The sequence below is a fragment of the Tripterygium wilfordii genome, chromosome 9 (assembly GCF_013401445.1).
Source record: "Tripterygium wilfordii isolate XIE 37 chromosome 9, ASM1340144v1, whole genome shotgun sequence".
Lineage (NCBI taxonomy): Eukaryota > Viridiplantae > Streptophyta > Magnoliopsida > Celastrales > Celastraceae > Tripterygium > Tripterygium wilfordii.
This window is the reverse complement of record NC_052240.1, coordinates 12,686,170-12,710,216: the sequence shown is the minus strand read 5'-3', so window position 1 is coordinate 12,710,216 and position 24,047 is coordinate 12,686,170. Positions and strand designations below refer to the sequence as shown.

At 36.9% G+C, this 24,047-nt stretch overlaps 4 protein-coding genes across 14 annotated transcripts; 2 read left to right on the top strand and 2 right to left on the bottom strand.

Moving 5' to 3' along the window:
• Nucleotides 1-642: 642 nt before the first annotated feature.
• Nucleotides 643-2,793, bottom strand: LOC120005530 (heat shock factor protein HSF30-like). The gene is made up of 2 exons (XM_038855211.1): nucleotides 2,103-2,793; nucleotides 643-1,852 (listed from the first exon to the last, which is right to left on the bottom strand). The coding sequence occupies exons 1-2, from the start codon at nucleotides 2,685-2,687 to the stop codon at nucleotides 1,001-1,003; spliced, it is 1,437 nt and encodes a 478-aa protein (XP_038711139.1). The 5' UTR covers nucleotides 2,688-2,793; the 3' UTR covers nucleotides 643-1,000.
• Nucleotides 2,794-4,918: 2,125 nt separating this feature from the next.
• LOC120005529 (zinc finger CCCH domain-containing protein 65) lies at nucleotides 4,919-11,335 on the bottom strand. Of its 9 annotated transcripts, none has more exons than XM_038855209.1 (9): nucleotides 11,044-11,335; nucleotides 9,175-10,352; nucleotides 8,435-8,503; nucleotides 8,060-8,188; nucleotides 7,091-7,141; nucleotides 6,667-6,807; nucleotides 5,551-6,520; nucleotides 5,289-5,452; nucleotides 4,919-5,213 (listed from the first exon to the last, which is right to left on the bottom strand). In XM_038855209.1, the coding sequence occupies exons 1-8, from the start codon at nucleotides 11,228-11,230 to the stop codon at nucleotides 5,433-5,435; spliced, it is 2,745 nt and encodes a 914-aa protein (XP_038711137.1). In that variant the 5' UTR covers nucleotides 11,231-11,335; the 3' UTR covers nucleotides 4,919-5,213; nucleotides 5,289-5,432. The 9 variants fall into 9 exon arrangements, with proteins under 9 accessions (XP_038711137.1, XP_038711134.1, XP_038711138.1 ...); XM_038855206.1 differs by having other exon boundaries at nucleotides 4,919-5,202; nucleotides 5,289-5,436; XM_038855210.1 differs by having other exon boundaries at nucleotides 5,289-5,432.
• A 1,446-nt stretch (nucleotides 11,336-12,781) lies between these two features.
• On the top strand, nucleotides 12,782-16,768 carry LOC120004955 (nucleosome assembly protein 1;3-like). 2 transcript variants are annotated; one of them, XM_038854340.1, is made up of 11 exons: nucleotides 12,782-12,960; nucleotides 13,065-13,111; nucleotides 13,217-13,312; nucleotides 13,695-13,787; nucleotides 14,832-14,919; nucleotides 14,996-15,057; nucleotides 15,158-15,342; nucleotides 15,430-15,607; nucleotides 15,692-15,735; nucleotides 15,983-16,175; nucleotides 16,403-16,768. In XM_038854340.1, the coding sequence occupies exons 1-11, from the start codon at nucleotides 12,912-12,914 to the stop codon at nucleotides 16,472-16,474; spliced, it is 1,107 nt and encodes a 368-aa protein (XP_038710268.1). In that variant the 5' UTR covers nucleotides 12,782-12,911; the 3' UTR covers nucleotides 16,475-16,768. The 2 variants fall into 2 exon arrangements, with proteins under 2 accessions (XP_038710268.1, XP_038710267.1); XM_038854339.1 differs by having other exon boundaries at nucleotides 12,784-12,960; nucleotides 16,400-16,768.
• A 1,485-nt stretch (nucleotides 16,769-18,253) lies between these two features.
• Nucleotides 18,254-23,369, top strand: LOC120006266 (DNA repair protein recA homolog 3, mitochondrial-like). 2 transcript variants are annotated; one of them, XM_038856239.1, is made up of 8 exons: nucleotides 18,254-18,531; nucleotides 18,786-18,843; nucleotides 19,262-19,479; nucleotides 19,876-19,963; nucleotides 20,373-20,545; nucleotides 20,819-20,965; nucleotides 21,803-21,937; nucleotides 22,560-23,369. In XM_038856239.1, exons 1-8 carry the CDS (start codon nucleotides 18,475-18,477, stop codon nucleotides 22,941-22,943), a joined length of 1,260 nt encoding a protein of 419 aa, XP_038712167.1. In that variant the 5' UTR covers nucleotides 18,254-18,474; the 3' UTR covers nucleotides 22,944-23,369. The 2 variants fall into 2 exon arrangements, with proteins under 2 accessions (XP_038712167.1, XP_038712168.1); XM_038856240.1 differs by lacking the exon at nucleotides 18,254-18,531 and having other exon boundaries at nucleotides 18,801-18,843; nucleotides 19,236-19,479.
• The last annotated feature ends 678 nt before the right edge of the window (nucleotides 23,370-24,047 follow it).

The following is a 24,047-nucleotide window of genomic DNA, read 5'->3' as shown; positions in this document are numbered from 1 at the left end:
ACATAACGAGATAGTTGGCGTGGCATTAACATAAGGCAAAGTCTAAATGCACTTCTTCTTTTACTCTATATTACTATATAGTATATAAAAATAGAAAAAAAGTGGGATCAATGGTGAGATCAGAGGGTGTATAGAAAAAAAAAAGGGGGTGTATCTAGATCAACCCTTAACATAATCAAGATTTGTTTTGTTGGGGTCTGTTTGAACTTTCTGTTGAAGATCCAAGTGTATTGGGCTTCACACAATTATATTCATTGAATATACTATATAGTATTAGAGATAATGACACATAAGATTATCCATTGAATATACTATATAGTATTAGAGATGATGACACAAAAGATTATCCATTTTTTGTTAGATGTTAGGAAGCATAGTAATCATGTCCTGTTATAAGGGCTTCCTTCTAGATTCTAAGATTTGCATGCTGTTAATCCAGTAGCTGCAGCCCTTAAGGAGGGAGTCACTATGTACAACGTAACAGTTGGACATTTGCCATTAAAATTGCAAGTAAACTGCAGTGACTTTTATGGGTTAGATGTTTGATTGATAAAAGATAGACTGGTTCAAACGATAAGTTGAAATTTTTTGACCAATCATTACTGATCAGTTTTTAAGTACAAAGCAACTGATATGAGACCTGAAAATTAGCAGTAGTGATGAACTATCATTTACCAGCCACAAAAACTTACAAAAGATTTTGATGCTACAAGATCTGTTCTATCATTATATACTTATATGCTGCTGTTGCAGAAGGGATTTGTACAAGCCTATTGTTAAGGAAGAGGAAAACGTTCAAGAAAGGAAATATAAACATGCAACAATATCGATACACCCAGATCTCCAGTAGAATCAAAATCCCTTAAAATTCCAATCCTGGCAATTCAACTGCTAGTATTCTCCAATCCCGCGAATTCCAACAAGAGCAACTGCAACTTTGTCTACATTGCTAGCTAGGCAATACCATATCACTCACAAATAGGTAATACCATTGCTAACATCAATTTATTGCGCCAACACAGCCGATATGCTCAACCATCTCACTCACAAATCCTCCCCAACTTGGCCGCTTCTTACTTAAATCCTCCAATTCAGGCTTCGTAATCAAATCCTCCAACTCAAAACATAGGTTAGTGTCATTCACAGCAAGGTCTTCATCTACCAAATTCTCAAGAACCATGTTATCTCCCATCAACTTCTCCGACATTCCATAATATGTAGAAAACATGTCAGGAGCACTTGCTCCGCACATCAGATTCTCCCTATGACCCCCAACAGGGTAGCAGAAGTCGTCACTTCTTGGACAACCCTTCTGCATTGTGAAGGTATCCATTCCGCCAGGCAACACATCACCATTGTTGGGTTGAACTTCAGTCAGTTGCTCCTGCACTTGATTTCTACAACCGGCACATTGGTCAATTGCCGGGGTCCTGAGTAACCTGCGCCTCTTGATGAATTCACCACCATGTAGAGCTGTTTGTTGCTTTTTCTTGTACATTAGTTGTTGGATAAGTCCAGGGTTTTTGGTTGCTTTGATGAAGAATATGAACATCTGTAATTGCTTAAATTCTGCTGTTCGTATGCGCTCTCCGACAGCACCTATTTGGTCATCTGCCTCCAGTTGTTGCTGTCTCAGTTTCAGGATTTCACCTCTCAACATGTTCTGATCAGTCATCAAGGATTGAACCTCAGCTTCCAATGCAGGCTTCGATGAAATGACATGAGATGTGGCTCCCTGTTTCTGCTTTTCAAATCTCCTCCTCCTACTGATGTTCTTGAGCAAATCTTTATTGCCCCCTCGAAACCCTTCATTCGCAAACTCCCATCTATCTGAATCAATCTTCCTAAATCCCTGAAACCAGAATTGCACAGTTCTAAAAAAAAAAATCAAAATTGAAGCAGAACAACGTTACAACTTGCATATTCCCAATCATTTGGGATCCACAACAGGAATGAAAAATCAATTTAAACCTACAAATGGATTCTCATTCGCCATATCAAACGAATTCTTTGATTACGGATTTTTGGAGACTTTCCGTGGAACAAATAATCAAACGAATGGAAAACACTATGACATAACAAAATAAACAGAGAACCCTCACATAGGTATTGAGCTGGCGGATGAAGCTGGAGAAGTTGCTGTGCTTAAAATATTTGGGAAGCAGATTTTTGGAGAATTCATGAGAGTCCCAAACAACGAAACTGTCAAGATTCTTGCTCCACGAAACGACCGAATCGGTCTCCGGATCCTCCACCATCTCGAACGTCTTTTTCAAGAACGGTGGTGGTCCCGACTCGTGCAGTCCCTCCATTGGCTTAGGCAGACCGACTGATGATGACGAAGAGGGCGATCCATTTCCATTTCTGTTCGTATTCTCCACTCCGTCAGCGAGTTTAAACCGATAGCCTCCGTCCATATAATCAAAGGCTTCTAGGTCGTCGTCTTCTCCCTCCTCTTCCATTTTGATTGTCACGATTTTGAGTGCCTCTTCTTTCTTCGACGCCGACGACGATGAATAGTACGGCCCTCGCTGTTCATCAGGCATGTCCAGATCATTCTCTGCGTCAGTGGATTCCTTCAGTTCTTCAATGGGTTTTGGCAACGGAGCTGATAAAAATCCTCGGGGCGAAGGGGGAGCCCGACCGTCGGCACCGACACCGCCACCGCCTGCGCCAGGTAACACCATTATTTTGTATTATATGGAAATTTGAGTCACTGTGATTCTGAAGTTGCAGAGAGGGAGAGTAGGCGAATAGGTTAAACTGAAAAGAAAGTATGTGTGAAGGGAGAGTGTTTTGCCTATTTAAAGAAATAAAGGCAAGTCGCCACGTTTCACTACTTTTGAATAATTTCCATTTGAAGCAACACTTTGCCTTCCTCCCGGGACCCACTGTTTTTTGGATAAGATCCAAAATAGTGCGTCTACTCGCAAAATGGGATGGATCGAGTCCCAATCCTTTTTTTTTTTGTTCAAGTTCTTGTATTTTGAACAGTTAGCTATGTTAGAACACTCACATCGATATCGGTGTCTCTTAACATACTTTTTATTTTATCTACTCAAACATCATTTTTTTTTTCTTTAACATATTCTTTATTTTATCTACTCAAACATTATTTTTTGATAGATTCTATTTAGTAACAACTGCATCAGTATCTCTATTATAAATCTCTATAATATTAAAATATTAGTTTCTTCTTACTTTATTATTATTTGTCTATATTATCTTATTTCATGTAAAAATTAAAATGTTTCATTATATATTAATTTTAGAAAAATAATTAGCATTAATTATAAATAAAAATAATTAGTAAAAATATAATTAATAATAAATAAATAATTATTAAATTATAATAAACTAAAATCCCAACAACTATATTTGAAAAGTAAAAATTCCCAACTATTATATTTCTATATTTATAAATAGAGGCAACCTCATTTTGTTGTTTACAACAATTACTTCCTTCATTCTTACCCTCCGATTTTAATTCTATTACATTTGCTATCATCATTCCCACAATCAAATGGGTTCATCTATTTTAAATTTAATAAAATAGTATGTTATTAATGTCTTTTGTAATGTTTGAATATTGCAATGATTTAATAAATAATGAATATTTTATATGATACATAAAATTATCTTTTAATGAAGTTATTGGGTGTTTTGATGATTTTTAAAATACTCGGGATAATATAACCTTACACAAAAGTGATTCTTATACAATACCGATCGTATAATTTTGTTTTTTTAAACAAGGTGGGGGGATTCGCGCCCTGATCATTATGGTGATATACATCATCCTTACCACTTCAACTAGTGGCTCAAGTGTAATATATCAAATGACAAAAAAGACCCTCACTCTCACTTTAATTAGGGGTAACTCAGACATATTATCACAAATCTTATACTTTACTAACCTAATATCAAATTCTTTTCAAATACCAGATATGATTAAATTATACATCAATTTATATAATGATTAAATTATATATTGGATAGCAATATTAAACTATTCTATACGGAGTTCCAAACAGAGTCTTTGATGTTAAAAACTTCTAATTTGGCAAAAAAGTTTCATTTTCTTTTGATGACATTAAACAATGACTTTTAAATGACATGGCATACAAACATAAATTTTCACACACAAACCCTAAATTTTGAAGAAAATCAAAAGTTGGAGAATGGAGATTAGAGAGGATACCCCTGATTTGGACGGTGGCAAAATACTTCCTACTCTCCTGTTTTTGTTTAAGCTGGAAGGCAGTCCAATTTTTAATACAATTGTGGCTACAATTCTTCCCAAAAGAGTTAATAATTGGTATTTAGGGTTTATAGTTCAGAGTTTAAGATTTAAAATTTAGTTTTTAGGGTTTAAAATTTACGATTTTCAATTTGTTTCAAAATCTATTATATTCCAACTTTATGAATATCAAAATACTTAAAAAAATATTTAATCAATGATTTAAGATAATTTTGAGGAATCAACGAGCGATAACTCGATTGACAATCGATTGGGTTAGACATATGTATCCCCAAAATCTGATTCCAATGAGAAACAAAATTCTCAATGGTATTTCAAAAAAAGGGAGATAATTTTGAGGAGAATTATAATTACAATTATAACAAAAAATTAGAGCTCCCCCTATTCCATTTTTGTTCTCTCTACAGAAAATCAACATGACCGTACAAGTGCCACTTGGCAGCTAACTGACCGTGTTGCGTTGGAGTAGGTTGTTGGGTGGGCCCAGCCTAGTAATCGGTGAACTAGGTGGTCGGTGGTCCACTCTTCCAGGTGTAATTATTATTAAGATAAAGTTTACCAGGAATTTAAAAAAAAAAAAGTGAGTGTCGGCTAATAGTTCGTGGGTTGGGCTTTAATCGGATACCTTCATAAGCCCAGCAATTTTATAGACAAGTAGACGACAATATTTAACTAGTATTTAAATACTTAAAACCAGTCCACATAAGGACTCAGCAAGAAAACACAGAGTCCCCCATCAACAGATTTTGGCAAAATATCAGGAATGACAAACTTGATTTCAACTATCTGAAATATAAACAAACTACATGTTATATAAGATTGTATGGTGTACCGTAAAGAGAACCACCAAAAGAGTCGACACTGCACCGATCAAGAGGGCTTCACCTCACCTCCATTCCCCTTGCCAAAATACAAACCATCACGGCCAGCTATGTCCAAACCTGATAAACTCCTGTATGATAAGAACACACTAATAATGAAATCTATTAATTCAACTTGCACAATGTAAATCAAAGCAGAGGAGTACCTGGTTAACAATGACCGGCGCTAAAAGTTATACATGAAGAATGACTGACTATCAACAGCCGCTGGATGTTACATTGGGCTCTGACCACTCCAAGATTAGAATCGCTAGTAAGCACATTTGTTGTCTCGGGTCTTGAATCCTATTCTAACTACAGCAGAAACAATCTACTTAAGAATCAGTTCTACAACGAACTCCGGCCAAGAAAAGCAAAATTGTTAACAATTTACAGAATCATTTTGTGAACCTAAAGAAGCAGCAGTACCAGTGCCATTGTCCTTATAACCCCCATTGCCAACCTCCAGAGCGCCAAAACTGGATCTATCGATCTTCATATCGGATTCAAACTTTGCAACAAATGCAAGTGTCGACATGAGTGCCTTCTGAGAGGAGTTTGGTGTCTCTTTAAAGGACACATGAGGTAAGTAATCTACAGATGGACCCGAAGTAGGTGGAGTAGCAGGCATCTTCCATGGGTTTGAACTTGACCCTTGTTCTTTTCTTTTGAAAACATCCAATGAATAATGATCAAAAGAAGGAAAAGGCGGTCTCTGTGGTGCTGCAGCAGGTTGAGTTTTCTTCAGCATCGCATTTAACTTCTGAATCATGTTTGACGTAGTTGGGTTTGTCAAGCTGCCTTTGTTTACACTATCAACCAAACATGGCGATGAGCAAGCTTGTTTATGTGCACCAACATTGTTTGATGAAGATGATTGGACACTTTCATTGCTATTCAAAGTCAGATTAGCTAATTTCCTAGCACCTGAATCTTCGAGCAGAGATTTCCCAAAAGAAAGGAAATTTATTCCCTTTGGTGGAACAGTTGGTGAATTTCTCTTAGGAAATTCATTCAAATTATGAGCAGTACCAGATGCACTTATGGCTGTAGCATTTCTAGCTTTGACACCCTCATTATTCATTGGAGATGAGCTGCCCTGTCTAAGTTCATTGGATCCACTTGTCGATGATTTTCCCACAGCTAGAAATCTGATGCCTTTGGGTGTCTGTTGGGGCAAAGTCTGCGTGCTCTTTACCTTCTGTCCAATATTCTTACAAGTAACATCTCCCGCATAGGACGATAGCACATTTATATTCTGATCAGAGTGTCCATCAGTGCTAAGTTGCTTTTTAGATATTGAGTTACCCATCAAGAATGGAGGCGTAAATCCAGGTCTGCAAAAATTGGGATTCGATGAAGATTCTATCTTGAGTGGAGAATCTTCCTTCAACGGCAACTGCAGGGAAGATGCTTGATTAGACACTCAACCAACAAGCTTTATCCTCTAAGCAAATTAGAGAATGTAGCTAGTTTGACCAATAGGTAAATGTATTAAAATATTAAGTCACTCAACAGTAATCCTATACAAGGGCAAGAGGGTACCTTGTGCGAAAACTTGCAATCCTTGCCTCTACTGCATGAACCCATGGATGCATAGTTGTTGCAAGGATACTTAGAGAGCTGATGATCATAAGGACAGTCATCCCCCTTCATGCATGAGTTACGAGCAAAGTAACTGCATGGCTGCAAAACAGAAATGCATCAGAAAGTGAGGGAGAAGAGACATATATTGTGATTTTCACATGAAGCATCAATATCCAGCTCATCGTATGTAAGTTATGTATGGAAAAGTGAACTAATTTACCTCCGCTGTAATTTATCGACAATGAAATTTAAAAAAAAAAAACATTATAAAACAAGTTAACTACTCTCAGAGATCTACCTAAGCTATTCAACCTAGCAGTCATTGGAGAATACAGCAGTTACATCATGCAAGAGGACAAGGTTTAAGGTCAAAACACCATACCATGGATTTTGTCAAAGGTATCACATCATGTGAAAATTTGCACTTCTCCCCCTGTTGACAATGAAACGATCAAATTAATTAGATTGCAATTGGATGAAAGTCCACATTGACTCTAACAGATAACAAAACATTATTATATATCACACATAACCATATTTGAGACTACAACTTTACAGTTAATTCCTAATTCAAACTTAACAAAAGCTCGGAGTCAAAACCATGCAGGTCCAGATAAAAGATTCTTGCTGGGAAAAACAAAGATAAAATCTAAACACTCAATTAGTGAAAAGAAATACTCTTACATCGTGCCATTGTTAACAAATGTAATCAAAATAACTACATTTAGCTGAAAAGTGACTACGCTACATTCATTTATTCAAATAGTTTGGTTATCTGTCAAAATATCTCATGTGCCTCCACCATAAATGATTATGGTGTTTCTTTCATTTTATATGCTAACAGATTTCACCATAAAATATCAGATTAAACAAATAAATCTGTTATCACATGAAATGCAACGCCCCAACCATGCATTAGACGAGAGAATTTATAAAATTTTGACTGCTTAAAACACAGAGGGTGGACTCACAACAAACTTGTTTGTTGCCAAGTCCCAAGCTAATCAAATTCTTCCAGTGTTACAGATGGAGGCTCCAGCCTCCAGGGACCTATTATCGTGTCAGGGTAGAGTTAGGAACAAGAGGGCATGTTGTCAAGTATCTTTCTAAAATACCTAAAAACTAACAGTGCCATGACATATCCTCCTATTAAAAAGCACACAATGATATTAAATTGAGAAAGCTTTTTTTAAGCCTTGGCGTGGCGGTAAAGTTGTTTATGCTAAACCAAAAATTTACCAGAAATAGATGAAGTCCTAACCATGATTAGAATGTCGTAAAAAAATTTTAAACAGTTCAAGCAGATAGAGGAGATTCATACAGAAAAAAAGGAAATTTAGAACGGTCTAACCTCATGGCATCTGCCCTTTAGATAATGTCGACAATGTGCCACAACTTTTGGTTTCAATACTGGTTTCAGTTTCAACCTTTTGACTCCAAGTAGCCGATTCTTTTCTGCTCGTTTCTTCCGATCTCTTTGCTGCAATTAAATTTGAAAATGAATGAATTTTTAGCATTTTGCAAGGAGTACCTATGACTAGGATACATAGTAAATAGTCACATTATAGGGTAACAGGAAAATAAAATAAATCAACAAATTTTACATGAATGTGGGGTATAGATTACAAATTAATTGTACCCATCTAAAATTAATATATAATGTCTAGACAAAGAAATCATTAAATAGTGCATAAATTTTTAAAATGCTCATGAAAAATAGTAATACCTTTTTCTTAGCTTTCTTTTCCTTAGAGGGGGGAGCCCGCTTTTTCTGATTACAAACACCAGCATCCTGCTGCACATGACCACATAGATTATATGTGAATAAAACCACACAAATTCCACAAAGTTAAATAACCTAGTTTGTTCTTTTTTTTATTTGAAACTAACCTAGATTCAAGCTCTCCAACACATTGTTAAAACCAAAAGGCTTTCAAGCTAGTCCAATGCACCAGGGGCACACATTTTAATTTGTGCTAACCTGTGTGCATGTGTGTGTGTGTGTGAGAGAGAGAGAGAGAGAGAGAGCACAGCCTATAAAATAAAGTTATAAAGTACTTTGGATGTGAGAGCATGCTTCATAACTAAATTTACGATGACAGAAACAACCATTTACTCAAAATTCCATACCTTACTAGTTGCATAGAAGATTAAAAAAGCTCGAGGTAGTGCCTATCACTAGAAATTGCTCGACTATACAGTCAAAGTCTACTCATGCACCATGTTAAATATTGAGAGATCATGTGCATACTTTTTTTTTTTAAACCTCAAATGAAAACTAGTATCTGTCATAAAGCCTCCCCAGAGAATGGTAATGGCACGTCACAACTCAAGTAACAAAATGTAAGACATTTTGCAAATAAATATTAACAAACTAGAGCAAAGGTTTGGTAATTGGTATCATAAAGAAACATAATTCCTAAGCTACAAGTAATCACAGAATAAAGAGAGTCACCTAAATTATACCTTTTCCTTAGCTGTTATCATTTGCCCTTCAGATGCACTTTCGTCCAGTTTTTCTCCTCTCAATGCCAATTCATCAGGAATATCTGCTGGAGAGCAGTCACCTCCAGCTCCACCACCTTCTTTTTGATTCTCATAATGGTTTACCAATTTACCTATTCGAGCATCTTCCAGAACAACCATTGGGGGTCCAGGCACAATCTCATTCCTGATGCTTTCTTTGCGTTTTGTTTCCACAACAAAACTTTCTTCATCGACTGCATCCACGGTAATAGAACTGAGTCCAGAATCTTTCCCATTTGCTCTGTATTTTTCATTATAAGAGAGATCTTCTCTCCCTGATATGTCTTTGGAAACTTGCTTCTGCTTAGAATTCTTCTCCTCCAACATTACAGCATCTTCAAGAAACCTATTGTCTGAATTTCCAGATGCCTCAAATTGACCAGGTATTTCTCCTTCTTCCACATCTTCAATCATATGGCTAAGAGAATCCTCTGTGCCACTGGCACAAGCCAATTTCTCAAATTCCATATTTTTCTGTTCCAGTTCATTATTTTGTTCCACAACAATAGTCTCCCTCAAAGAAATTATTTTGCTATCCTGAGCTGAAATTGAACCTTTACTGATGACACAATTATCCAAAGATGTATCCAAGGCATCAGAAATGTTTTGTCTGCAATGCTCTTCATCTATTTGTAGCTGACCAAGATTTCCAGATTCCTCCATAACATCTTGTGTGAGTTTAATATGTTCATCAGGGTTATTTATCAATTTAAACTCACCACTGAAAATTTGCCTCTTGTCTTTCGGTGAGGTTGAGACATTGCTGTTGTTGTTGCATCCAGGTTCTTCATTCCCTTTTACAATATGTTCGAGCTCATATACCAGCATTTGGACCTGATCAGACCTTCTATCTTGCGATTCAGCCCCTTCAGTTAGGCAATCAACCATCATTTCCTTTTGTTTAGTGAACTCTTCATCTTCTTCTATTCTCATCATAGTGTCTATTTCATCTACTACCATTTGAGTATCATTAGACCCACCGTCTTTAAAATTACTACCTTTAGGGTTCCCATTACGAGCCAGAATATGTATGGGCTTCGTGCCATCAGGGCTGACCAATTCACAGCACTCATGAGCTTCATTCCCAGAAGCTTGCTCCAATGCATTACTACCATGATCTTCAAACAAGTGAAACAGTGTAAACTGTCAACAGCGTAATTAAAACATCTCATGGATTAGTAATGGAAATGCAGTAATAACGAACTTAATTATAGGAAAAGAAGGAGATGCATTAATAAACTATTGCCCATGAGCCACGAATGATTTAGACTGACTGGAGATCGGTGAGAGAAGTTTATATGACTTGTAATTCATTAAGCAATTTCAAGACTGAAGAAGAACATACGAATAGTAAATATATATCAACTGAGCTGAATGGAAGTACCAAAGAAAGTTCAATGCGCAATAATTTTTCAATAAAAATGTCTTTCGGTCAATCTGAATAAACCGAGTAAGATGAATTTTATTATTTGTTTCATGGTAAAGAACTCACAAAGTAATTCATTCAACGGTCTCATAAGTCTAGAAACAATATAAGATTCAGAAACAACACAACAAACAAGCTAAATCGAACTACGAGAATCATGAATAGCTCATGTGTGTGGTTTGAAAAAAAAACACTATATCGAACTACATATTCCATCACTTCCTCTTTTCAATTTCTTAATCATGTATTCTTTATTAATTACTCTTGACCGAACATGATAGATATTTTAACAAAAACACAACCAAAAAAAAAACGGTGAAGATTAACAAAAATTTGAGTAAAGAAAATCAATGGAAACATGATCCAATAATTCATGTCATCACCTGGTCTTAGCGACTGAAGAGGCGCAGAATGAGAGGTCTCACAGAGCTGAGGGGCCTCGTAGCAGCGAGAGAGAATACGAGCGAGCGTACGATACGTTTCACTCTCGAGATGCGATTGGCGATAAGGAGGGAAAGGAAACGGAGTTCCAACAGAGGGATTCGAGTTCTCCATTCGAATTCTCTCCATGCTGTGCCCACAATTGTAAACCCTCGACCTCGAGTCTAGCTTTCCGTTCGCGGCGAGGTTAGGAGTTCTTGTTCTTTTTTTTGAAAGTGTGAATTTTCTAACACTTTAAATAAAACACGCACAAAAAGAAGGAAGGAAGGAAGGAAAAGGTTAAAAAAAAAAAAAAACGAAAACCGCATCTTTTCTCTCGCCAAGACGGTATCGTTTTTGGTCTGGTATTCACAATTTGACGAATATTCAACTAGATCCCTCTACTTTGGGCTGGTTGCAAAAGACCCTCTATAGTTTTAAATTTTAGAAATATAGCCGATAAAATTTTCACTCTCTTTTATAATTGCCACGTAATTTCACTTCCTTGCAATCTCATTGATATCTATTAATTTAGTTGGGTGAGTTCAAATCAGTAAATTTTTTTCCCCTTTTTGTTGTTAATTTTATACCCATTACTCTATGGTTGTGTGTGAGATAATTCTCTCTTACCCATGATAAATAAATTGTCACAAATAACCAATTCAAAATAGTGTTATTAAACTTGGCTCGCTCTGTCAATCGAATCGAATTAAACCGTTTCTTTTAAAGAACCATGAACGCATCGCTCTTTAATTAATTACTATATTATAGTTCATTTTCTAATTGTGTTTCGTAGAAATAAGTTAGGAAATCAATTGTCATCATTTGCCATAATCTTGGCGATAATAGGTTGGAAAACGAAGTTTTTACTAAAGCTTTAGTTGAAAACAATTCATGCATGAATAATTTCAATCGCAAAGTTACTCTTTTTTATCAAATTTAACCCTTTTTTTCATCTTCATCTTCAAAGTCTTTATTTTAAACCATTGGAGCAAAGTTATACAATCAATTAGTACAAATCAAATTAGTTCATCACATAGATTCCATTCAAGGCGATCTTCCGATTTGATCAAATCACTCTTTATCCTCCTGTCACATTTGCGCCACCAATGAGTTAGGAGTTGAAGCCTGTAGGCTGTAATTTCCCGCCACACTGGCTCCAACCATTTGCTTTGACATGAATCACAATCTCAACCTGCACTTGCGTCACCATTTGGTTATGATATGAAGTCGTGATCTTCAGCCACATTGATTCTTTCGATTTTTTTTCAATTTGAAGTTACACTCTTTACTAATTTAGATTGATCACATTCAATAAAAATGTTTTCCATTTTGCTGCAATTTCTATATGATTATTAAATTATGTTCCCTCTTAATTTACTCATTCCCATCCCATGAAAATGTTATCCAATTAGCCATGGGCGTCCTGGGTGAGGCGACATGGGTTGCCTAGCTCCATAATCTTGGAAAAATATCAGTTACACCACCACAACCAGCGAGAGCTCTGCACCCACCTGGTCGGTGATTCTTAGAAAGTGAAGATTTTGCATTCCCACTTGTCATTAGACTTTTACTCAATGCGCCATGCGGCCTTATTGGGGGGTAATATTGGAAATATAATGTGGATTTCTCACTGCCGCCGAATACTACCAACCCCAGTCACCAGGTACATATAAAGGTGAGGGGAGTTTTAAACGAACTCACGCTTCAAAGACCGCCTCTCGCTCTCTCTAAAGATTTCCTATTTGCTCCTAGCTAGGGTTTTAGCTTATCGCTTCTTCCCTCCTCTCCTCTCCTATCTGTCTCTCGAAATCGAATTGGACCCCAAAATATGAGCAACGACAACAAGGATAACTTCAGCATGGCCGATCTCTCCTCTGGTAACATCTCTCTCAACTGAAACCTTACTTCGCTCGGTGAAATTTATTGTTTGCGTACATGAAGTGGCCTTTTTTTTTGTTTTCCTTTGTTTACTTATCGTTAGTGGCTCTCAACGATGAGGATCGAGCGGGTCTTGTTATTGGTCTCAAGGTCAGTGAATTGTGTATGATTTATTTTGATTATGATCGGGTGGTTATGTTGGGGAATTGTTGTTTTGATGGCTGATTGGGGTGAGTTTGTGGTGACCTGGTGCAGGATAAGCTGCAGACTCTCGCTGGACAGCATTCCGATATCCTGGACAATTTGACTCCGACTGTCAGAAAGCGTGTTGAGGTTCTCAGAGAGATTCAGGTGGCTTGCCTTCTTGCAAAATAAATCTCGTTTTTGTGATGCAACGGCCTTTCATTTGTTTAATGTTGATACTTTGTCTCTCATCTCTCGGAGACAAAAAGTGGTGCTCTTTAAAAAGGATTTATGTTTTGTGTATAATTTGGATTGCGTTCCTGCTCAATTACAGTTCTCTGCATCGACGATTTGTTGTGTACATGGGTTTGGAGGTGTCACTGTTCTTTTCTTTATATATGCTTGTTCATTCTTCCCCTTTTTTTTTTTTTTTTTTTTTTTTCATTTACAATTTCTCTTACACAGTCTTTCCTTTACAGCTTATTTATCTTACCTGAACAAGATAAAAACTTTCAATATATTTTTCATTGTATTTTTGCTTCATCTGCAGATCCAACATGACGAATTGGAGGCAAAATTCTTTGAGGAGAGAGCAGCTCTCGAAGCCAAATATCAAAAATTATATCAGCCACTTTATGCAAAGGTATTTATCCACATAAACTTTTTAATGATGAGCCTGAGTGTGTGTCCCCTTTCCCTTATATGTGCACCACAGATGACTGATCTCTTATAGATTTACCATAGAAGAATGACATGCATTATGTAGGAACGTACTTTTACCCGAGCTAGGTCCATCTGTTTAAAGACTCTTAGCCATAGTTAACCAGGTAACTATTACGAGGTGGATTACGATAGAAGGTTTGAATGAGACCAAGATATATTTTTTGTAGCTACTGAAAGCTTGGGAATGACATGTCTAATTGTGCCCTTATTAAAGCTTAGATTTTTTTTTTTATCACATTCAAACATCTATCGACTGATTTCGATGAAGAGAGCCCATTGTTATAATTCATGCAGCTTCGTATCTTCTTTGATATATCATATTGTTATCTTTTTTTGGTAAGTAATTAATGCATTGAATAAGAAGCCTGTACAAAATAGGAGGGGCATACGCCCGCATACCTTAACATCAAGTCCAAAAAAGGACACTAAATAAAATTAGAACAGCCGTGGAAAATTAACACCAAGCTCATAGCCCGCGAGTCTAAACAAGCAGCCCGTGAGCCGAAAAAAACCCCCGCAGCCCACATACCACTTCAATTGATAGGGCCAATCATACTTGCAACAACACCACAAAAGTATCTCCGTAAAATAGAAACACGTAGCCCAGAAAGAAAAGTGGCCCGTGTCATTTTTTTCCCGTTGCAACATTAAGTTCGAATTAATAAGATACCATAGTTTTTGGATGCAATCATAAAATTAGTTGAGGAAGAAAAACAAGTTTTAAGGATACTGTGTTTATAATATGCATTGATTGTGTTGTAATGTTATTGGTGAATATAATATATAATTTTTTGCTTTGTCAGTTTTATGAAGCTAGTGGCTGAACTGAATGCCTCTACCAAAGTAGCAACTAGTAGTTGCATCGGGCCTTAGCCTTGCATTTAGACAATGGCCACATTGGTTTGACCATAATTAATCGCTGTCATTTCCTCTCTTCAGTAGTTAATTTATTTAAATTTTGCAGCGCTATGATATTGTTAATGGTGTCATCGAAGTTGATGGGACACCGGATGAATCCACAATGGACCAAGAGGGGGATAAAGCCGCTGAAGGTGCCTCGATGATCAGTTTAGATAATCTATTTGTGCATTATCTTCGTGACCTGATAACAAGTTTCCTTGAATACAGAGAAAGGAGTGCCTGATTTCTGGCTTACTGCAATGAAGAACAATGAGGTTTTAGCTCAGAAGGTTAGTTCTATGAGTGTGTAAAAATTCTGTTATATATGTTTTCTTTTAGTTTAAATTAAAATTTTGACTGATAATATTTCATCTCACACTTTGCCGTCAGATTTCGGAGCGTGATGAAGGGGCACTTAAGTATCTTAAAGATATTAAATGGTGCAGGATTGATGATCCCAAAGGATTCAAGCTTGAGTTCATCTTTGAGCCTAATCTATACTTCAAGAACAGTGTCTTGACAAAGATATATCAAATGATTGATGAAGACGATCCTATTTTGGAGAAAGCAATTGGGTAATTTCGTTGAGTGTAATGTGATAACTTTTTTAAGCCTATGACTAGCTTTTTGAAAAAAATACCTAACTGATTTGGTTATTGTAGAACGGAGATCGAATGGTACCCTGGGATGTGCTTAACACAGAAGGTCCTGAAGAAGAAGCCAAAGAAGGGGACAAAGAATGCCAAGCCTATAACAAAAATTGAATATTGTGAAAGTTTTTTCAACTTTTTTAACCCACCTAAAGTTCCAGAGGATGATGAAGACATTGATGACGACGCTGTATGGCCAAATATCATTGCACTTATAAATGCTTGATTTTCTCTCATTGTGTATTATGTGCGCTTATCGTATTTGCTCTAACAGGCTGAGGATCTTCAGAATCAGATGGAGGAAGATTATGATGTTGGGTTAGTTATTCTATCATTCCTATGGCTTATGGTTAGACACTGATATTTTGATAGGCAATTGGGCTGTTGATGCTCTAGAGTCTAGAAGATCTATTAATGGTAGTATTGTGTTCAACATTTAAATTTTTACAGGATCTCTTTAGACTAAGTTGGCAGTGGAATCTTAATTGAATTCTTTTCGACTCAAATTTTTTTTTTTTTGGCATGCGGCTTGCTGCTTGATGGTAATCATTGGTGCCTCGTACAGGTATACTATTCGTGACAAGGTTATTTCCCATGCTGTGTCATGGTACACTGGTGAAGCTATTCAAGGAGAGGATATGGAATTAGATGATGACGACGACGACGACGAAGATGATGACGATGAAGATGATGATGAAGAAGACGAGGACGAGGATGACGATGATGAAGGAGAAGATGAGAGAAAGACGAGAAAGAAGGTACATGTATGCTTACTGTTTTTGTTGACATATGAACTTTGCTAATTTCTCTTTGTTAATTGTTTGAAATGTGCTGCAGTCATTGTCTGGACAAAGTGTATGTTGCCTGATACTATCCTGTCTACTTTGGGATGTTCTTTATGTTCAATTATTTTATGATGCCTATGTTTAATAGACGAACACAATCTGACTTGTTCTGATCACTTGTGTCTCGTTCATTGTAGAAGAGCGGAAGAATTCTAGTTGGTGATGGTCTGCAGCAGCAGGGTGAACAACCTCCAGAATGCAAGCAGCAGTAGATCTGGTCACAGAGATGCGTCGGTTGGCAGGGAATTGTTGTCATTTCGGAACATTAGGGGATTTTGGGGGGAAGGATTTGCAGTTTTGGCCTTTTCTTTTTGTTGCTTATTTGGTTATCGTTTATAACGGTTTAGTATGATTGAATGGTTTGGAAGATCCTTTCCCTTCTTCCTCCTATTGGTATGGGGAATGATATTTGATCATATATATAGTTTTTAAAGGCTGTTGCTGTTTATGGGGATTTCTTTTTCTTTCCAAAATGTCAATTGTGAGCCTCTTCCGTTTGTGTTTTATTTAAATACCTATCATTGTTGTCGCAACTAGTTTTATTTTTGTCTGCTCTTTAGTCTGATGTTCTTAATTCTTAGTTGTCGAAATTGTCCTTTACTCCTTTTGGACTAGCGCCTTCGACAGATTGTTGAGCGAGAGCTGGCTGGCTGGCTTATTGAAGACTTGAAGGGGTCGACTAGATGACTTTCATTGGCGGGTAATTATTTAGCCCATGATTGGGCCCAATGGACAGCGGAAGGACAATAGACCTAGGTTCTGTTTGGTAAAGCAGATAGTTTGATTTTCAATGAAAATGTTGTAGAAAAAATTTTGAGTTTAAAGTTATGAAATATTTTGTGAGTTGTTTAGTAAAATAAAAGTTGATGTTAGCGGGGAAATTGTTGAAGTAATATTATTTTTTATTTTTATATTAAAATTAATCTAATAAATATAATTTTTATTAAAATTAATTTTAAATTAATAAATATTCTTAATTATTAATTAATAAAATATTAATATTTCTTTATTTTAAGTATTATAACTGTTAAAATATTTTTATGGTATTAAAACAGTTAAAAATAATTTGAAGTATTAAAATTATTTTTAAGCTAATAAATCTAATTTATTATTCAAATTAATTATAAATTGTTTTTGTATCAAAACTGAAACTAATGTTGTAAATATTAATAAAATGTTATCATTTTGTGGGACCTATATTATTAAAAAATAATAAAATGTAATCATAATGTGGGGTCCACATTATTAAAAAACAAAAAAAAAGAAGGGAGACATTTAGCCTCCAGTTATGAAAAGAAGCTCCCTCCTCCAGTGGATCCGCCGCACCGTTTGATGCAGCGGAACATAACAACGATTGGTGCAGCGGATCCGCTGTACCAAACAGGTAACAAAATGCAATCTCATTCAAATCAAGTTAGTTCTTAATTTCTTATTAGCATTCATGTAAATATTATCATTCATCTAAAAGGTTAGTTTTTATTACCAAAAGAAAGGTGGTTAGTTTTTTTTATTTAATTTCCAGTTTTTATTGTACTCTTTTTAAGAAATTAATTAATTTTTGTCTCATCATCAATTATCATTTGAGACCTTATCTAAAAAATTTAGGATAAGCTTCATGTGTTTATAAGAGAATTAAAGAGAATACTCCACGGGCTAAAAACGAAACGCAACAATTTTGTTTTAGTAAATTCGACATTTACTTACCATTTCATGTCCATATTTCACAGTACCTATAAACTCATTCCTAACTCCTAAACTCTAACATGTAATTAAAGCTTAAATTTTAAATGCTAAACTATACATTTTAATTCCTAACTCTTAAATTTTAATATGTAATTTTTCAAAAAAAAAATCATGATTTAACATGATTTTTGATAAAGAATTCCAGCTAAAATTAGTACTCATAGTAAAAATGCCACGTCAAACCATTATTTATCATCATGCGTTGCCATATTTAGACACCCCGGTCGCGGGCCGGAAAAGGAAGCCCGGTTTTCTCGTTCCACCAAACCAAAAAAGCCTAAAGCTCACAACATGGTTCAAGAAAGGAGGGAAACCAAGCCCTCAAAACCCTAAAACCAAAAAATTAGCGCTCTCTTGCCCTCCTCCCTCCTCTCTTTGCGAATTCGATATTCCCTTCATTCTCACTCTTACAAGTTTGATTCCGAAAGAGTTGCCGTATTTTGAACCTTCCTTCACCCTACTCCACTCCATGGCGAGGCTCTTTCGGAACAGTTACTCTCTGAAACGCGCTCTACTGGCACCGGAGGTTTTGCTCTCTTGAATTTTTCTCTTCTGTTTTTGTGCGAGCCCTCTCTCGTACTTACCGAGTTTTGTCGTATTTGATTATATTCTCTTTGTTTAAGAAATGGTTTTGGTCTGCTAAAACAAAGTTATACTTTTCTTTTTTGTTTTCTGTCTGCTCATTTGGCCTACGCTAGTTTGTGTTCCATTTTATTTCTTACCAGTTTGGTTCTGTTTCTGTAGTTTTTTGTTATCATCTAATACTTATTTACTGTGCAGGAGTTGAGAAGGGGAGTACTGGGGACATCATGCCAGTTCCGGAATTTTGCAGCTAAAGGTGCTTTAGGTTTCGCTATGTATTGGGGTTAAATTTTATTATGGACATTAAAATTGTTTGGTAGTTTGTCTCCCGTGGTTTGGTGAGTTTGTTCTATAAAAAGAGTAGAATGTGTTGACATGTTAAATAGCACCAATAATGACCTAAAACGTAATTTGACTTTTACCTGCATTGGAGAAACCTCCTTGCGAATGCAATTATTGGAGGGTAAAGGCTTGTTACGATTTGACTGTATGATGTTCCTAGTGCTGACTATAAGATATTTGAATTATCGAAAATATGTGCATCATCATTATTTTTGCTCTGATTTTTTGAAATGTTAAGCTTGTTTGGGATGTGCTTTTTGACTAACGATGTGGTAGCCATTTTTCCATTCGGAGTACGCTATACAGTTGATAATGCTACCCTACCTTTGAAGGTCGGAGAAAATCCAAGTCTGAGGGAAGTGACTCTGGCGATGAGAATTTGTCTAAGAAAGAATTGGCCCTACGGCAAGCCTTGGATCAGATCACTAGCTCATTTGGAAAGGGATCTATCATGTGGCTTGGTCGGTCAGCGGCTCCCAGGAATGTTCCTGTAATTTCAACAGGCTCTTTTGGCCTGGATATAGCGCTGGGTATCGGTGGACTTCCTAAGGTATTTTTGAATCCTTTGATTTGAAGTAATTTTCATCTTTTTACGTGCCAACATATGGTCTTTGAACTTCTTCAATGTAAAAGAAATTTTGTACAAAGTTACTTATATGTTTAAAGTGTGAAATGATTTTCCAATATTGGTGCTTTTGCTTACCGTTGCTTCCTGCTATAGTGAAAGTAATTGCATCTACTTCTTTTCTATAGTAACAACCTGTGAGCTTTTCCACTGGACAATTTTGGCTGATCATCCTTTTTTTCCCGTATTTTTCTCCTTTGTTTTTTGGGTTCCTCCCTCTTTTGCATGATACCATTACAGTGGGAGGGGATCCACGGCTTATTCTATGGTGCGTTTCTTATATACTGTTATGATGACTTTGTGGGTGTGGGATCTATACAGGGACGTGTTGTGGAGATATATGGTCCAGAAGCTTCTGGGAAGACCACTCTTGCTCTACACGTAATTGCTGAAGCACAGAAGCAAGGAGGTTTATTTAATGTTCTTATAGTTACAGTTTCTTCAATTGAAAGAATCAGGACAATCCAGTTTACTACCACATTCCAGTGTCGTGTTTTATAAGTTGTTTGCTTGATTAACTGTGCTCGTGAATGAATGTGATACTAGATTTTAATACAAGTCAATGGTAGCTGATGTATAATTAAATTGTATAGGCAAAAAAATTATGAAAAATTCGGAGTGTGACAATGGTACCATCATACACCGTTCACACTTCCTTTTTATGTTCTCCTTAATTTTGATTATGATTGATGATAACTATTTGTTGGTTTATAATACCAATAAATTTCCGGATCCTACATGAAAGAAAATTGTGTTCCATAAGGTTTATTGCTTCAGTTTCTTCTAGAAGTCTTACCATGCATGAGATTTATTTTCAGCTTACTGCGTTTTTGTTGATGCCGAACATGCCCTTGATTCGTCGCTGGCTGAGGCTATTGGAGTGAATACTGAGAATTTGCTCCTTTCGCAACCTGACTGTGGGGAGCAAGCTCTCAGTCTTGTGGATACAATAATCCGGAGTGGCTCGGTTGACGTTGTTGTTGTGGACAGCGTAAGTAAGGCGCTTGATTGCTTTGTAGTTCTTTGCGAGGGATTGCATTCCCTCTGCTTTTAGCAGCTGCTTACAAGTTGCATGTTTATCGCTAGTAGAAAGAATTGTCTTTCTTATCATCTTAATGTATAAATTACCCACCCCTCCTCTACCCAAAGGTAATGGGGATTCCCCCCCCGGGTTGTGTGGGTATGGTGGGGGGTGGGGGGTGCTCCATAATATTATCAGGTTTGATGGTTAATATTTTCTGAATCCTGATCTGGTTGTTGGCAGGTTGCTGCCCTTGTGCCTAAAAATGAACTTGATGGAGAGATGGGGGATGCTCACATGGCGATGCAAGCTAGGCTGATGAGTCAGGCGTTGCGGAAATTGAGCCACTCTCTGTCTCTGTCGGAGACTATTTTGATCTTTATAAATCAGGTATCATTGTTAGTTCTTTTAATCAGCAATGTTTTTTAAGCTTTTTATGAAATGTGTTTTTCATTCTGATGTAAGTTGGTTAAATGCTGAGTAGGATGATTAAATGCTGAGTAGGATTATTATCTCTGGTTCTGAAGCTATGCTTACTATTAGGAGTCTTTGATATTTGGTTAGTGCTTGAACTGTCAATTGGGTTGAATAAAGCTTGATTCCTACTTCATTCACACAATCCTTTTGAACAAGGCTGGACCATCGTGCATCCATAGTTGGTAAATCCTGAACTTGTTTTGATGACCCTTGGCCCAAAAATGGAGCTTTCCCTATCCTGACATTATCAAACAGGCACTTGAAGGTTTTGGGACTCATACATTAGAAAGTGTAACCATCTACTTAGATGTTTTAGGGCTAATATGTCAGAAGGTGAAACTTAGAGGTCACATATTCAATTTTTGGAAACAATCTCTCCACATATTATGCAGGGATAATGTTTGCGTAGATCCTGCATGTCCCTGACCCCCACCAACTAAAGAATCTTGTGCACAAGAGTTGTTTACAATCTTCAAGGATTTGAGAATGAGCTGAAAGGCATGGGCTGATTTTCCTCTCATATTTCAGCTGTTAGTCCTTGCTAACATATATCAATTCCAGCCCCCCAATCGATTCTTCCTTGTTTCACCATTCTCTCTCCCCCCTTCAAGTGAGACAAACAATAGTGCTTGGAAAAATTGACATCGTATGGTTGTCAATGCTGTCAGTGTTGTGCAATTCCAATTCTACTGTAACATGTGGGCCATCTACTACTATTATTCCTACTTCAATCAATGATTTTTTTTTCAGGTTAGGGCAAAACTTTCTACCTTTGGAGGATTTGGTGGGCCTTCTGAAGTTACTTGTGGAGGCAATGCCTTGAAGTTTTATGCTTCGGTGCGCCTAAATATAAGAAGGGTGGGCCTCGTCAAGAAAGGGGAAGAGGTATACGTTCCCATCTTTTTATAAGGATACAAGAATTGCTTTTGAAGAAGACTGTTTTCATTAACTGTCTTGTGCACTCAATTGAATATTCTATAACATTGCTGACTATTGAACTCCTTCGGTGGAATATTATTAGGTCATCTAATCTGTTCAAACACTTGAGCCAGGGGCCCAAGATCCAAATTGTTTCTTAAGAAATAACATATCATGCAAATATGTTCGCTCTAGACATTTTTCCAAAGTGGACCTGACCAGATTCTTACAACCAGAGCAGTTAAGGAGTGGAAAGAGTAGCGTGGATAGTAATAAATTTGTTATCATGTATTGGAAATGAAGATCACTTCATCCTTGATTCCTTTCTTTGCTTGAGACCTTTTTGTTCTTGATGATTTGTTCATGTTAGTGGTTATCATTAAGGGGGCCTCTTTTTTGAACAGTATCCGATCTTGCGATCTTGCTGACATTCTCTTACATTAGATTTTTCAGTTGAACTATTTTCTATTGGAACATGCATTGGAATTTACTCGAAATTGAAAGGCTCAATTGTGAAAACTTTTTTTTTCTTTTTCAAAGCACATATTTCAGTGGGTCTCTCTCTTTTGATACTGTTCAAATTTTGCAGACAACGGGAAGTAAAGTCCTTGTGAAGATTGTGAAGAACAAGCTTGCTCCTCCATTTAAAATCGCAGAGTTTGAACTTGAGTTTGGGAAGGGAATATGTCGTGAGGCTGAGCTCATAGACTTGGGATTGAAGCACAAATTTGTCACTAAGGCAGGTGCAATGTACCATTTTAACAGTCAGAGTTTTCGTGGCAAGGATGCCTTCAAACAGTTCCTTGTTGGGGATGACAGTGCACGAAATGAACTTATGATGAAGCTCAGGGAAAAGCTTCTTGCTGAATTACATAAAGTTCCAAAAACCGAAGCTACTGATGATGAGCCTGTAGAAGAAATTGTTTCTGCAGATAGTACGGATGAAGAAACCGTCACTGCAGTTGAAGCATGAGTGCGGGGTTGAATTGAACTTTGAGTGGAAGTGCTTTCCCTTGGCTGGGTCTTGCCCCATTTCTAGGACGCGCAACCCCTGTCATTTGAGCGATCACTGGGAGGTGCCGACTGACCTTTGGTTTATATTCACCTGCTACATTGTGTTTGAGCAACGTCAAGGTATTGATGTGGCTTTTTGTAACTCTTGGTCAATATATAGCTGTTGGGTTGTATGGTCCAGGGAAATTTTGAGTCAAATGGAATGCAGGCACTGTTATGATTTCCGGGCTTATTAAAATTCAGGTTGTTAGATATTGTGTACGTTGATGAGGCTACATTTATATTTGAGTTTTGGGGGGAAATGTGCAGAAGCTGTAAAATTTTTTTTTATCTTCCCTTCCGTTTATAACGTTTTTGTATTGAAGGCGCCTGATAGTTCAAGATCGTATCGGTACTGTTCTTCTTCTTCTTCAACTTGCCATGGGAATTTCTCTCTGTGAAACATGCTTAAGCGACCACTTATAACGGATTTTCTGAATGAAGCTTGGCATGGGTTTTCTTCTCTTCTTTTGGGTCTCGAGCCGCCGGATTGGTAGAACAATTAGAGCAAGATATCTTGAACCTGAATTTGAGAGACGTAAAGCTATTGTGCGGAAATGGGTTGTGGGTTTGGGGTTGAAGAATAATTGGACAAAGAGAAGACGAACCTGCTTGGGCATTTAATGGCGGATTGTTAGAGCGCCATTGCAAATCAGAGAGTATTTAAAGCTTGCTTTTCTATTATTCTCACTGGTTCTCTTTATTTCCTGCAGTATCAGCCGATGACTCCTTGAAACCCAGAGTCCGAGGGCCTCAACTCAAAATTTGAAAAGGCCCCGACCCAACTACTTGGGGTGTATTGGATGAGGCCCAATCCAACTATTTCTGGTTTATGATGAGGCCCAACTAGGCTAAATTAGAGTATCAAACATTCAAACCTAGCGCTTAATTGGATTTGTAACACCTAAAACCTTGGAAAAAACCTGATACATACAAGTGTACCCTTTGAACATATGATATGAGTCTAAAACTTGGATGTCAACACGCACACCTTAACCTATAAATTAATATCACACCATTTATC